This window comes from Micropterus salmoides, unplaced genomic scaffold, assembly GCF_014851395.1.
Source record: "Micropterus salmoides isolate LMB-PRFRI ecotype aquatic unplaced genomic scaffold, ASM1485139v1 Ms_hic_scaffold_6, whole genome shotgun sequence".
In the NCBI taxonomy this organism is placed as follows: Eukaryota; Metazoa; Chordata; class Actinopteri; order Centrarchiformes; family Centrarchidae; genus Micropterus; species Micropterus salmoides.
Genome location: NW_024044348.1, coordinates 25,482,465 through 25,495,636, shown reverse-complemented (window position 1 = coordinate 25,495,636; position 13,172 = coordinate 25,482,465). Strand labels below are relative to the sequence as shown.

General features: G+C 38.7%; 1 protein-coding gene across 2 annotated transcripts; it reads left to right on the top strand.

The window, feature by feature from the left end:
- The first annotated feature begins 295 nt into the window (after positions 1–295).
- Positions 296–13,145, top strand: LOC119890421 (nuclear receptor-binding protein-like). Of its 2 annotated transcripts, none has more exons than XM_038701696.1 (18): positions 296–456; positions 833–1,254; positions 1,597–1,719; positions 3,108–3,209; positions 3,379–3,468; positions 3,765–3,805; positions 3,954–4,048; positions 4,612–4,695; positions 4,957–5,015; positions 5,101–5,199; positions 5,345–5,477; positions 5,762–5,852; positions 6,254–6,304; positions 7,013–7,148; positions 7,348–7,401; positions 7,566–7,629; positions 10,588–10,643; positions 11,031–13,145. In XM_038701696.1, the coding sequence occupies exons 2-18, from the start codon at positions 1,015–1,017 to the stop codon at positions 11,088–11,090; spliced, it is 1,578 nt and encodes a 525-aa protein (XP_038557624.1). In that variant the 5' UTR covers positions 296–456; positions 833–1,014; the 3' UTR covers positions 11,091–13,145. The 2 variants fall into 2 exon arrangements, with proteins under 2 accessions (XP_038557624.1, XP_038557625.1); XM_038701697.1 differs by having other exon boundaries at positions 306–456; positions 858–1,254.
- The last annotated feature ends 27 nt before the right edge of the window (positions 13,146–13,172 follow it).

The window sequence follows — 13,172 nt, the reverse complement described above, 5'->3', positions numbered from 1 at the left end:
TGCAACACACGTTGACCAAAATGCGTGTTTGAAGTCTTTATTTAGTGTAAATTATTTCAAATTTTATCTGAGAAAGCAACAATGGTCCACCACTGCTGAAGCTAAACTACATGTTGTAGACTTCAAGGACTAGACCACACAGTTATACAATTAGTTAAAAAGAAGAATATGGAAGTTTTTAACGATGTTTTAAATGTAATATTTGAAACCCTATCTATGTGTGCTCTTGATTGTCTAGTTAGTAGTAACTCTACACCACTGCGTTTCCTGCGCGCAAACAAGCGCTCCTCAAGCGCTGCCCCGCCCCTCCCACTTCTGCTAAGAGAAAGGGACTTGAAACCCAACAACATATTTTATGACGAACTAGCATTTCTGTATAAAAGCGTCTCTTTTTATTGCTTTTTCATCAGTATGTAACCCGGTACTATTTATTCGGTGGTAGTCTTCTGTCCAACGGTAAGATTTTTAGATATTGCAACTTAAGTTTATGTTAGCTATTGTTTATTTACCTTCCATTAGCTTGTTAGCTGGGGGAAAGTTACCGCAGTAGGAGTGGGGGGCTGACCTCCTCTAAGCTAACGTTGAACATTAGCAACAGCCTTCAACAGCTAAGTTAACGTTAGCTACAATGGCTGGTTAGTTTGAGTGACTGATGTTTTAGTGTCCTGTAACAGCAATGTTTCTTTGCCTCTGAGTCCAAGATACAGGTAGAGCACACGACACAAGTTCATGTCTCACTATGTAGTACAACTTAACGTTAGAAAAGATGATACTTGTAACTTTATTGCCATTGGTAACTAGCTCTCCCTGCCTCTCGCTCTACATGTGTCAGTTCTCTACGCCCCTCCCTCCTGCAGCTCTACCTTGTTGAAAGCCAGGCCAGAGAAGAAAATGGATGTGTGACCATCGCTAACAGAGAGAGGAGAAAGTGAGAAAGAGGCTTCCTGTCACTTGTTGGCAACCAATGAACTGGAGCCTTGGCACGGAAAGTCAGCAAGCATACAGGTTTGTTACATGATGTCGGATCCACACGGGAAGGGAGCTCCAGGTACAGAGGAAAACAAGCCAGAGGTCACAGCAGCACACATGTCCAGTAATATTCAACAGGTACAAGGTGGGGCATCTTTGTCTTCGCCTGTGGCCTCCATACAGCCTCCCGCAACCACAGCAACAGAGGATGAGGATGAGAGTGAAGATGAGTCAGAAATCCTGGAAGAGAGTCCATGTGGCCGCTGGCAGAAACGCAGAGAGGAGGTAAAGGGGAGGCCAAGAAGGCAAAAACTTTAGTTTATCTGATGGGGGTTATTTGAGAAATCAAGCTGGTTGGTCATTGTGAAGTAATAATATGCATAAGGCATGGTTAGCAAAATTACACACTTATGTAATATTTGAGTTAAGTCAGAATCAAAATGCAAAAAGGCAACAGTAAAAGGATGCAAAGACATCGCCACGACAGCTGAAACAGGAGGAGGAGGATGGCAGTGAATGTATGCTATTCAAGTTTATTCTTTGGTGATATGTTTTTGTCTCTTGTGTTTCATTTTGCTCTTAAAGTATATTATCTCACAAGCTATTTTCTTTTCACGTCTACTGTAGGTGAATCAGCGTAATGTCCCAGGCATAGATGCTGCATACTTGGCCATGGACGCAGAGGAAGGTGTAGAGGTAGTTTGGAATGAAGTCATGATCTCAGAGCGGAAGAACTTCAAACAGCTGGAGGTGAGGCCCAGAGTACAACTAAAACAGTTTAAGACAGTCACTTTGGGGATTACGCACTGACTGTCATATAGTCTTGACTTGTAATTGTAGAGTTAATTCAATATGGCTTATTTAGGACAGTAAACACAACAAATGTCAGCTCATCTAAAATGTGGTGCAGATTTCACCTCCAAATGTAAAAAAGGGAAAGAACACTGTTGTCTAATATATCTTCATATGCCTCAGTAGTTCATGCACATATACAGGATTATAAAATAGAAAGATTGATTTGGTAAACACTCTTCCTTCACTGTAATGCAGGGGTTTTCAAAGTGTGAGGCGGGCCTCCCTAGGGGGACTCCAAACGGTTTCAGGGGAGGCTCAGTGAATGGAAGTGAAACAATATTACATTACTTATCGCATTAGTTATCAAAAGGAGTTCACATAAAATAGCCATGTGTGAGAGTTCAGAGATACAGTAGTTTTTGGGAACAGTTTTCCCCCCATCAGAGTCAGAAACTAATAAATGCCTTAGGACAGACATTTTTCTTTTTTAACTATTTGGTGTAGTCAGAAGTTATGTCAAACAGTGTCTATAGGATCAAATAATATAATCATGATCCCATAGGCATCTAGGAATTGAGTGAAACTTATCAAGTAAACTTTGGGGGACGCCGTTTCCCAAGCTTTGTTTGAGGGGAGGCCCGCAGTCTCAGACTTTGAAAACCCTTGCTGTAATGCACACAAACACCGCTCCACTTCTGCAATTTGGAAAAACCAGTGACAAGCAATGGCAGTTAAAGTTAAGTTACCTTACAGATCCCTTATGTAGCTTCAACGAAAAACAATATTGTCATATTTTAAGACTTTGGGCAAACACTGGTGTATTGTTGTTGGCATTTAATGAGCTTCTTTAAAATACATACATATAAATGTCTAGTCAAAGGAAAACATTCATACCTTTTGTGGAACATATTTAGAAAAATGCTCCCCTCTTGTTCTGTTGGTAATCTGTGTACAGTTCACATAATGTCTGGCATTGTGTATTATAAGGTTGCAAATAATGAGTATTTTCTTGATTAAACGGAGTGTAACGTCTCTACATTGTTAGATTTGTCTGACCAACTGTCCAAAACCAAGTCATATTTAATTTACTTTTGATCAATTAATCGGCTGTTGTGTATTATCACTTACATAATGAGACTAAGGTTTGGCTCCCTTTGGTGTCTAAGAAAAAGTTCATCGGGTCAAACTTCATGAGAACATGAGAGAAAATAGTAATTATTTATAGTTTGTTCACATGCATAGTCTGTCAGACACTGAGGAGTCAGGGAAAAATTTATTTTTTATTTGGCATCTTAACATATTATATGTACTTATTATATTTTATTTCTCCTGTGTGTGTTTAGGAGAAAGTGAAGGCAGTATTTGATAACCTGATCCATTTAGAACATGCAAATATTGTCAAGTTTCACAAGTACTGGGCCGACACGAAGGAGAACCGGGCCAGGGTGAGTCTCAGAGTAACTGGTAGCCTTAAAATTGGAGACAAAGGCTTGTTGTTGAATATTTTGTCTGTCTTCATGAGTAAAATCATCTTTTGTATTCGTGTGTCTTTTTTATTTATATTTGAATGATGTCTGGCGACTAGGTTTCCCTTAATTTCTTCCTCTCCCCCAGGTGATTTTCATTACTGAATATATGTCATCAGGAAGCTTGAAGCAGTTTCTAAAGAAGACAAAGAAGAATCACAAAACCATGAATGAAAAGGTAATAACTGACTGTATGTAGATGTACCTTTTAATGGAATAATGCTACATGAAAAGCTTGATGCACATGACCTGCCTACATGTCGTGTGAAAAGTGACTCTTTATCACAGCACGGATAAGAGGGGCTTTCCAAAGCAAGGATTAGTTATCCCTTAAGCATTTGGCTGCTGGCAAAAGAAAGAAATTGCAAATATGCTGTGTACCAGTTTTGAGCAAAGTTAAATCACATTGTTCAAGTCATAGTCCGTACTGGAAACTAGCTAGTAAGTGGTCTGATAAGGTGTATGGTCCTACAGGCTTGGAAGAGATGGTGTACACAGATCCTGTCTGCTCTCAGGTTGGTTCCCCTCTTCAGACATTATGTTAAATTCAATATGGTCACTTGCAAAAAAATGTACTCATGTGGAGAACAATCCAGTCCCTTTTTTCATGTATTTTGCATTTGTATTTGTGGATGTTTTTTGTTTTGTTTGTCTGTACTGCAGTTATCTCCACTCATGTGACCCCCCCATTATCCATGGCAACCTGACCTGTGACACCATCTTCATCCAGCACAACGGGCTCATCAAGATCGGATCAGGTATAGAGTTACCGTACACAGGTTTCATCCTTGGGGGTTAGGTAGCGGAGCTGGAGCGCCGTTGACGGAGTCAAATGATACTGCATTATGGATTTACATTTCACATGATTGTAGGTGAATGTCCATGATTACACACTACCAGTGTTTTATGTACATACATGTACATCTCATGTGACCAAATGGCGGCAATATCCCTTTTCTCTAGTACAGAAATAACCCTGCACATTGTAGATGTGAACAAAGGTAGTGTATCAGCTTCTCTGCACTTTGTTACATCTTTCACACTCCCCTTCTGCTAAAGAACAGGGAATATCAATATTACCTTTACATTGTGTAAACTATAGTGTGGGATGTTGAGGGATTGGAAACTGTTTAACAGATGGGGAGTGCAAAAGATGGAGCAAAGTGCAGAAAAGCTTCTGTGGCGACAACACACACTTTCTTGTCTTTCTCTACTTTCTGCTTCATACTGGCTTCATTAATCATTCTCCATTCTCTCCATCCTGCTTCTATATATATCCTCCATATTCTCCTCCCCTCTATTCCACCTGTCTCATCTGCAGTTGCCCCAGACACCATCAACAACCACGTGAAGACGTGCCATGAGGAACAGAAGAACTTGCACTTCTATGCCCCAGAATATGGAGGTAGACATGACACCAAAATGACACTTTAGTCCTGACACCATCCTGTGTTCTCTGCATGTTAGCTTCGCAGTAGCAACTGTAGCAGCAGTTTGCTAACCCACAACGTAGCTACTTGGTTACATTACTTGTTGTTGTGTCATTGTTCGCTCTTTGTCATGTAATTTGTTGTGGAATTGAATTTCTCTGGAATCGCATAGCCCACCTTTAAGTAATGACTAACAATCTGTACTTTTTGTCTTTATATTTTTTCTCTCATTGTAGCTGTTGATGATGTCACCACAGCTGTAGACATCTACTCGTTTGGCATGTGTGCCTTAGAGGTGAGATGTGACCTATAGTGCATGATAGAATGGCCTGAGACCTTTCCCCAAGCAATCTGTGAACGTGTGTGTTGGTGTGTTGCAGATGGCGCTTTTGGAAATCCAGGGGAATGGAGAGTCCTCTTATGTTTCTCAGGAAGCCATCAACTGTGCCATACAGTTACTGGAGGACCCACTGCAGAGGGTGAGAGAAAGAGAGTGGAGTGTGTGTTCATGATTAATTTGAAAGATCATACCAGATTAAACTTTGCATATTTATGTTGCTTAGTGTTTATTTGAAAGTCTCATTTGTGTATACAACGCGTTGACCCAGATGTTTGTTTTTGTAGGAGTTAATCCAAAAGTGCCTCGAGTGTGATCCCAGCACAAGGCCTACAGCCAGAGAGCTGCTGTTTGACCAGGCTCTGTTTGAAGTACCGCTGCTAAAACTGCTGGCTGCACATTGTATTGTCAGCCACCAACGTGAGTCTTTAACATACACATACAGTAAAGACACAGATACAGTTTTGATAGGTTTGATTTGTTTTTAACAGAAATTAAGTTGTGTCAGGATGAAATGGTTAATATGAAGACCAAACAAGTGACTTCAGCTAGAGTTAAAACTGCTGAACCTGCTGATTATCCATTAAAGTCCTCTAATCAGACACCACCAGTGAAAATCTAAGCAACTATATGGGAAGTTTAAAGGGATTTATCCTTACAATCAGTATAACCTTATCTGTCTTTAATGGTTTATAATTGTTCAGACATGATTCCTGAGAATGCGCTGGAGGAAATTACCAAGAACCTCGACCCCAAACTGGTCATCGCTGAGATGAAAGAGGACTTTCAGCTCAAGTAAGAGCCAGCAGCTGGTATCCATATTTTAGTGGCAATGAGCGTCAGCTTGATACAGCACAAATAATGATGTCACTCAGAGAAAATAATACAGTAACAAAAGATACAAGAATAATGTTTTTTGAATTCAAAAGGTGTTTGTTTTAATAGCAACAACAGCATTTATGTTACTCTTTAATTCTTAATATGTTTAGGACAAGAAGTGATATGTACCTACCTGTATAATGGCAGACAAGTGGAGAAGAACATAAAGTTGTCAAATAGACCCTAAGTTGTAAATCTTAGATCTTCAGTTGTTATGTGTCTGAATTTTGTAGGAGAAATTATGGTATCTTATTTTAAATGATGTGGTTTAAAGGCCTCAAGCTGAAGAATCAAATTGTATTCCTTTTTGTCTGTAGAGTTTCACAGTTTCCTGCCATGGAGCTCACTAAATTCCTGGAGGATGTGAGGTAAGATGCAAAGCAGGGAACAGAAAAAGCCGAGCCAGCTCTGTACTGTCAATTTAATTAAGGACCAAATACTATTCAGCCACACGGGAGCAGTATTGGACCGTCTGACTGTTGTGGTTGTCTTCATCATCTTTTAAAATAAAATATCATCTACAGTAAATATGGTATAATGCCCCCCTAAAAAGGAAATCCTGGATGTTTCTCCGCTGTTCTCCTACACTCCTCTGCTAAATTTTTTATTTTTTTTTATTACTCACATGTCTTTTAACTCAGAATTTATAGCAGAATACCTGCTGTTAACCATTGTCATATGTGTAATATGAAGTTTTGGCCAAAGAACTGAATTGGCTACAGATTCAGTAATGGGTTTTTTCTTTTCTTGTGTTGTTTATTGTTACTGTGGTACGTTATACACATTTGTAATCAATCTGTAAAAAGTAATTTTGTATTAACTTTTTGGCTGTTTATTTAAATATTTTGTTACGAGTTTTGTTTTGTTATGTATATTTTGGTTTCAAAATGGAGATTTTATTTGAAAATGTCGATTTTTCTCTCATTTTCCTTATTTTACATCCTCAAACGTTTTTATCAATTTTGTATTACTTCATGTAACTCCCATCTTTCTGTATCTCTCTCTTTCACTCCCTCTTTCTGTCATGTTTTCTCCACCTCTCCCTTTCTTTGTCTCTCCCTCCTTCCCTGGATCAGGAACGGTATTTGTCCAATGACGGCGTTCCGGCTGCCCTGTCCTCAGCAGTCTCAACAAGAGACTGTTAAATCTCCTGATGTCACCCCCTTGGTCAAATCCCCCACCCCCGAACCTGCAGAGCTTGAGACACGGAGGGTGCGTACAATAGATTATACTGCATATTACAAAAGGAAGATATAATCACAATGCCAACATTTCACATCATCCTGATGCTTATGTTTCTTCTTATCAAGATATATGTACTGTGCATATGCTGGAGTAAAGTATTGTTCTGAAATTGTACCAACACTAGTTGAGAACCATTCACATTTAGATTTACATACTTCTTCTGCAGGTTATTCAAATGCAGTGTAATGTTGAATCTGTCGAGGAGGGAGCAAAGTATCATGTAAGTCCCTCTAATAATGTTTATCCTGGAGGTTGATCATGTATTTTTTAACCCTTTTTTAAAATGCAACATAAAGGTGTACCTTCATTGAACAACAGTATATTATTCCAGCCATTTGTTAATTCCTAAAAATCATAATTTGTTGTCTGTTTCTCTCCTATTAGCTAACATTACTGCTGAAACTGGAGGATAAACTGAATAGACATCTAAGCTGTGACATGTTACCTCGTAAGACCACCTTTTTTTTATCACACTGACACTTACTCCCTCTGTGAGCTTGACGATACAGTCGCTAATTTTGTTATAATATGTTCACACCCCAAAATGTCCACCCAGCTCTCACTGGTGATGTGTTGAAATGCAACATTCAGTCAAGTTTAATGACATCAGAAGTTAGCTGGGAGGTTTTGGGCACGCTAAAAGAAAATAGGTGACAGTATTTTTAAATAACAAGTAACAACCTTTGACATTTCAAACCAGTCAGAATTACAGGGGCTCCTGCAATTAGATGAGTGTTGAAGGTGTGTCATGTGGAGGTAAGATTAAGGGAAGATAAAAAGATTAGAGGCCAAACTGTGTGTGTGTGTGTGTGTGTCATAGTTTTGTCCCCATACAAGCACTTCTATAATACTAGAAAGCATTTTCATTATGGGATTTGGGAGGGAGTGACACGTGTTTGTGTATGTGTATTTTGTTTTCCATCCATGTGAAGACCATGTGAGTTTTTATGCAGTCATTTTGTCCATCTGGACGGTTTAAGTTTACAGCTTGGGTTTAGGGTTAATGTTAGAATTACATTTCACAAGAGGCGATGATAAATGATGAGGTTATGTCTGTATGATTATGTGTGCACTGAGGCATGTAGGAAACTGAGAGTGAGATTCCAGAGAGAGCTTGAAACTCAGATGGCGTCACAATATACAGTATGCAGGACTATTTTGGGCTGGGAGACTTACTGTCTCTCATGTGTCATGAAAACCTTGCACCTCTATTTTGTTGAAATATATTTGGATTGTATTCTGCCATTGTTTTGTTTTTTTAAGGCCATGGTGGCTTTTAAAACCTGACAGGCGTGACATCTGTTTAAAACTTTATCTTGGGAAACAGAAATCATTGTCCTTGACAATTTCTGAATTTTCTACTTACGGAATTTATTTATTTGAAATTGAGGATTGTCCACTCAATGCTGTGCGGCAGGTTAGACCACAGGAAGGCAAATTGGAAAAGAACACACACCACAACTGTTGCGTGGGATCAAATGAGCATATGCACACACAGGTATGGTTGGCATGTATAACGTTGCAGGCGTGTGGGGAATGCCTGGCCTGTGAAAGGCTGCAGCTGACAGCTGTCACCTCCTCTGTCAAGATTTGACCAAGTCTTCTCAGGCTTTCATCTCCCTGTCTCTCATTCACACGCATATACTGACACACTCAGACAAATCTTCTCTTATGCTCTTTCTCTAACAGATTGTTTCTCACATCTTATGTCTTCTCTTGCACATTCACACCCTGATGCTACTTGCGCACATACTGTAACTTCACATCCATACACACCCATACACTCTAGTCTGTCTCGTACACACACCCTGTCTTTTATGTAAACAGTCCCTCCTGCTGATATCAAGGGATATTCTTTAAAGTTTTTCTTATCAACATGACAAAGTCCAAAGCCACACTGTGCAGCGTCACTTGCTAACTGAGCAACTTTTCAGCCCCTTTGCCTTGTGCGTGGCTCTACTACACTATACTTAAATGCACCCACAATTGAAGCTTGTTTTTTATTTAAAACTAAATATTTTTTAATTTTTTAAAAATAACATTTTTGGGTGATTTTATTTGAGACCACAAGGCTCAAACAAGCTCCAATATCAATCCTGTGATTATAAAGCTGTGGGCTGCGGGTGTTTTTCTTTTCTTAATGTCAAAGTTGATCCATCTCCTCCACTTGTTTTTCTTGTCCCCGGCCACATTCCTGATGAAGTTGTAAATTGCCAGCTTGGTTATTAAAAATCGGTAGACCGTGACAACTCTTCTGCTCACTGGGCACAGGCAAAGAATGTCTCAATTTGGGGTGGTAACAAAAATAATAATGAAAACACTTTCATTAAATACTATCACTTTATTAAAAAAAAACATCTCAGGGGTTGCAAGGAGTGTTGTGTAGATGTATGTTAAGTTTTCAGAGAAAGTAGGCATTAAAAGTTATTTTATATCAGAAATTCTGAGCAGGTTTTTCTGAATGTATTTTCCAAATGTTTTAGTCAAATAAAATCCTGCATTCCTTATGTTTCCATATTTTGTGCACCCTCACATACATTCTGTTTAGACTGTTGATGCCCTTTGTAGTTCAGTTTTTTTGGTGTACTAACTTTCCCTCAACCTGCCTTATAGTTTAACCAAAGCTAGTGAGTTCTTTTTCACACTTCTTTCATGTAATGTAAAAAGTAACGGAAAGCAAAGTCAAAGCAAGAGTTATTGTCTGTCTATAACAGAACGTTGTGTAGCTGCATTATAACATGGCTTACTGACACTATTGAATCTGTGCATTTTCTTAGATATATATTTGTTCCTGTATGCATTGAATGTGAAAATGATGAAATGAGATGTACTGCTGATTTTTATATTAAAACAGTTAAATACCGGTTTCATTACAACATTGGAAAAAGAACAAAAATGTACCCAGAACTTTCTGGGATTATTTTTGTTTTGTCCTCTCACATTGAGGAAAGGGGAAGGGGCCATTAAAGTGTAAGCCTTTAACAGCAAGGCTATAGGGAATATTTACAAAGCTAACATGTTTTAACAGATCGTGTTCTAATTAAAACCATGCTGGTTGAAACATGTTGGTGTTTTCCTGCCAGGTGATCTCTGGACTTTAACTGTATTGGATTATTCAGTTGAACACTTTTCTGGATGTCCACAGGAATCTAAAAATTGGCACTGCCAAACAACAAAATGGGTTCAGAGATGCAAAGAGCAGTAGATGTGTTTGTTGGTTTTTGATGTGTTTGGGTGGCAGAGGAATTTAAAAGCAGCATCTGGACCATATTTTCTGTATGTTATTTATCCTAAGCCCAACCTTTTACCTGAAGTAAAAGAGAGAGAGAGAGAGAGAGTGACTGGTAAAGTTGATGTGATGCGTTACATGTCTACAAATTACTAACTGTGCTGGTGTGTGTTTCAGATGAGAACGTTCAAGAGTTGGCTGGAGAGTTGGTGGAGCTGGGCTTAATCAGTGAGGTGGGTGTATTTGTGTGTTAAAGAGAGATTCACATTGCATGTGCGCATGCACACTAATGCAAAGCTGCAGGCAAATGTGTGGGTGATGCTGTAGGTGAGTGTGCTATTTCTCTACCAAACTGAAAATTCTGTTGATTTTAAAAGGTGGGGTGACCCCTGACTCTCCTACATATACCCTCTAACACATACACACATTCCAGTCTAACAGCCTTGTGCACACTTACTGCCACATATATACCCCCGTGCCCACTCACCTACCCACGTTAATGTTGTATAGTCACTTCATCTCTCCGTGGGAGAGAATATACAGTATGTCCTCCAAATGGATTTCAGTTTTATGCCGTGGCTGTTGTACTGATTTGCATGTTGTTTGTGTTCTCTTCACAGGTGGACCAAAACAAAATAGCCTCTCTACTAGAAGAAACATTCAGCCAAGCTCTACAATAGCGACACTCTCTCAACCCTGTTACATTTGTTTTTGGTAACTCAATGCAGTGACTGTATTTAGTAGTTAAAAAAAAAAAAAAATCTTTTTTTCTACTAATCCTTAGGTGGTAATGTGACCAAAAGTGTGCAGTTCTCCTTTGTTCTTTTGAATGAGTTGGCTACTAAGTTGGCTGTTAGATTTAATTAATAAATAAACCTCATTAATGCTGCAACGGACACTTGATCACAGCAGTACTGACAAGATTTCTTGCAGCTTTACATTTAAACCCAATTTTTCTCAAGCATACGGTTGTATTTCAGTGTGAGGCGTTTACATTATGAATTGCCTGGCAAGTTTGTGTCAGGATGAAACAGTCCAAAACATAATCAGACCTTCACTGGAGTCACACCACATATACTGACTCACCTTTCACTTCTGTTGTATTATACAATGTACCACCTGTTGACCACCAGCTGCTACATTTCTACCCAAAGAAAATCTTACAAAATAAGCCAGCCAAACCATTAGTTCTAGATCCTCATTTTTCAAAAGCTTGCCCCTTTGATTTGGTTCCTTTTTGTTTAGTCTCATATGACAGAACATTCCCAGCTCTTTAACTTATGTGATGTATTTGACCAACCTGTCTCCTATCAGATTGAATAAATGTAATAATTTGAAAACTGGATGGAACAGATGCACCTTTCTCGGTTTACTTAAATAGATAAATACCTATGAGTAATATTTTTAAAAAGCCTTTTGATACATAACAGAATGAATGTCCACTAATGCATATCACATTTTGGGCGGGCATCATGCCAATTCTCTGGAAAATGGATACCTGGTTACTTTGAGGTACTGTGAACTTGTAAATTTCCGTTTGTGTGTTTGTTTTTATATTTTGCCCTATTCTTATTCAGGGCCTACGCACATGCCTTAATGTCCTCTTTTCTCTTTTCTCTCTTTTGTTTTTGGTTATTATTTTATTCATTGTTTGACCATTTGCTGCTGTTGGCTTCACACATGCTACTCTGCATTTTAAAATTAATTTATGTGAGACTGTGTACTGAACTCCCCTGCCATATGCTGTAGAAAGAGGACCTAGTCTTTTCCTGATATATCTGTGAGACCGCCATGTTTTATTTATGTTACAGATCGTGTATATCAGTTGTTTTTCTTTACTTACTACCCTTTGTTGACTGTGATTTCACAGAGACCACATTGTTCAGAGTCTGAGCCAATACACCGCTATTCTTGTTTCTTTTGTTTTCATTTGATAAAAGTGGGACATTACATTGTAACATTTTGGCTCAGAACTGCATGTGGACTCCTGGTACTTTTGTCTGATAGCTCGTACAATTCAGGACCTTAAAGAGGCAGTAAGAATGAAAAGAAAATATTACATTCGCAGCAAAACAACAGTGGAGTCCAGCTGTAACTCCATAAATTACTTTTTTCCCTGGCATTTTATTGTGATTATAGATCATATACAGATTAAGTGTCTCATGATCACAGTAGCAGTTTAATTTAACTACTTTCAGTCAACTTTCCTCTGATGCTGGTTGGTGAGTTATAATGTTAAATTGCTCACCTCATCTTTGAGATCATATTGATCCAATGATCTCCACTCATATTTCTGAAGTATGTTTTAAATGTGTTCAGGCTATTATTGTGCTCCAATCTGCATTTTTGCTATACCAAATGTGTGTAGATTTTGTTAATGTATTTACTTTCCCCCCTTTGTCTATTTGTGAACTGTTATGATTGTATATTCCAAAGATGTGTTTTTAAAGCCAGGAGAATGTAAGTGTACCACTTCTGTAGAGAAGTGGTAAAAACCAACCAATGTGATTGCCAGAGCAGCTCCCCCCCCCCCCCTTTATCTACATTATTGGTGGTGTTGAAAGTGGTTATTAAATAATCATATAGGATGGGCTCACTCAAGGGCGTGTGGTTATATTTGGATATTCTTATAGTTTGTATATGACATGAAAGTCAGTAAATATGTGTCTTTTCTGTGACATGTATCCTGACAACATCTGCAAAGTGTAACCTTTCAAATAAATGTGTGAAATGCTTGTTTGTTTTGTTTTTTGCCAGTCTGC

Excerpts from the sequence above, each read along its gene's own strand:
- LOC119890421 (XM_038701696.1), top strand. The coding sequence starts at position 1,015 with ATGATGTCGGATCCACACGGGAAGGGAGCTCCAGGTACAGAGGAAAAC. Across the intron at positions 5,853-6,253 it reads AAAGAGGACTTTCAGCTCAA|AGTTTCACAGTTTCCTGCCA; the intron begins GTAAGAGCCAGC and ends TTTTGTCTGTAG. Across the intron at positions 7,149-7,347 it reads CAGAGCTTGAGACACGGAGG|GTTATTCAAATGCAGTGTAA; the intron begins GTGCGTACAATA and ends CTTCTTCTGCAG.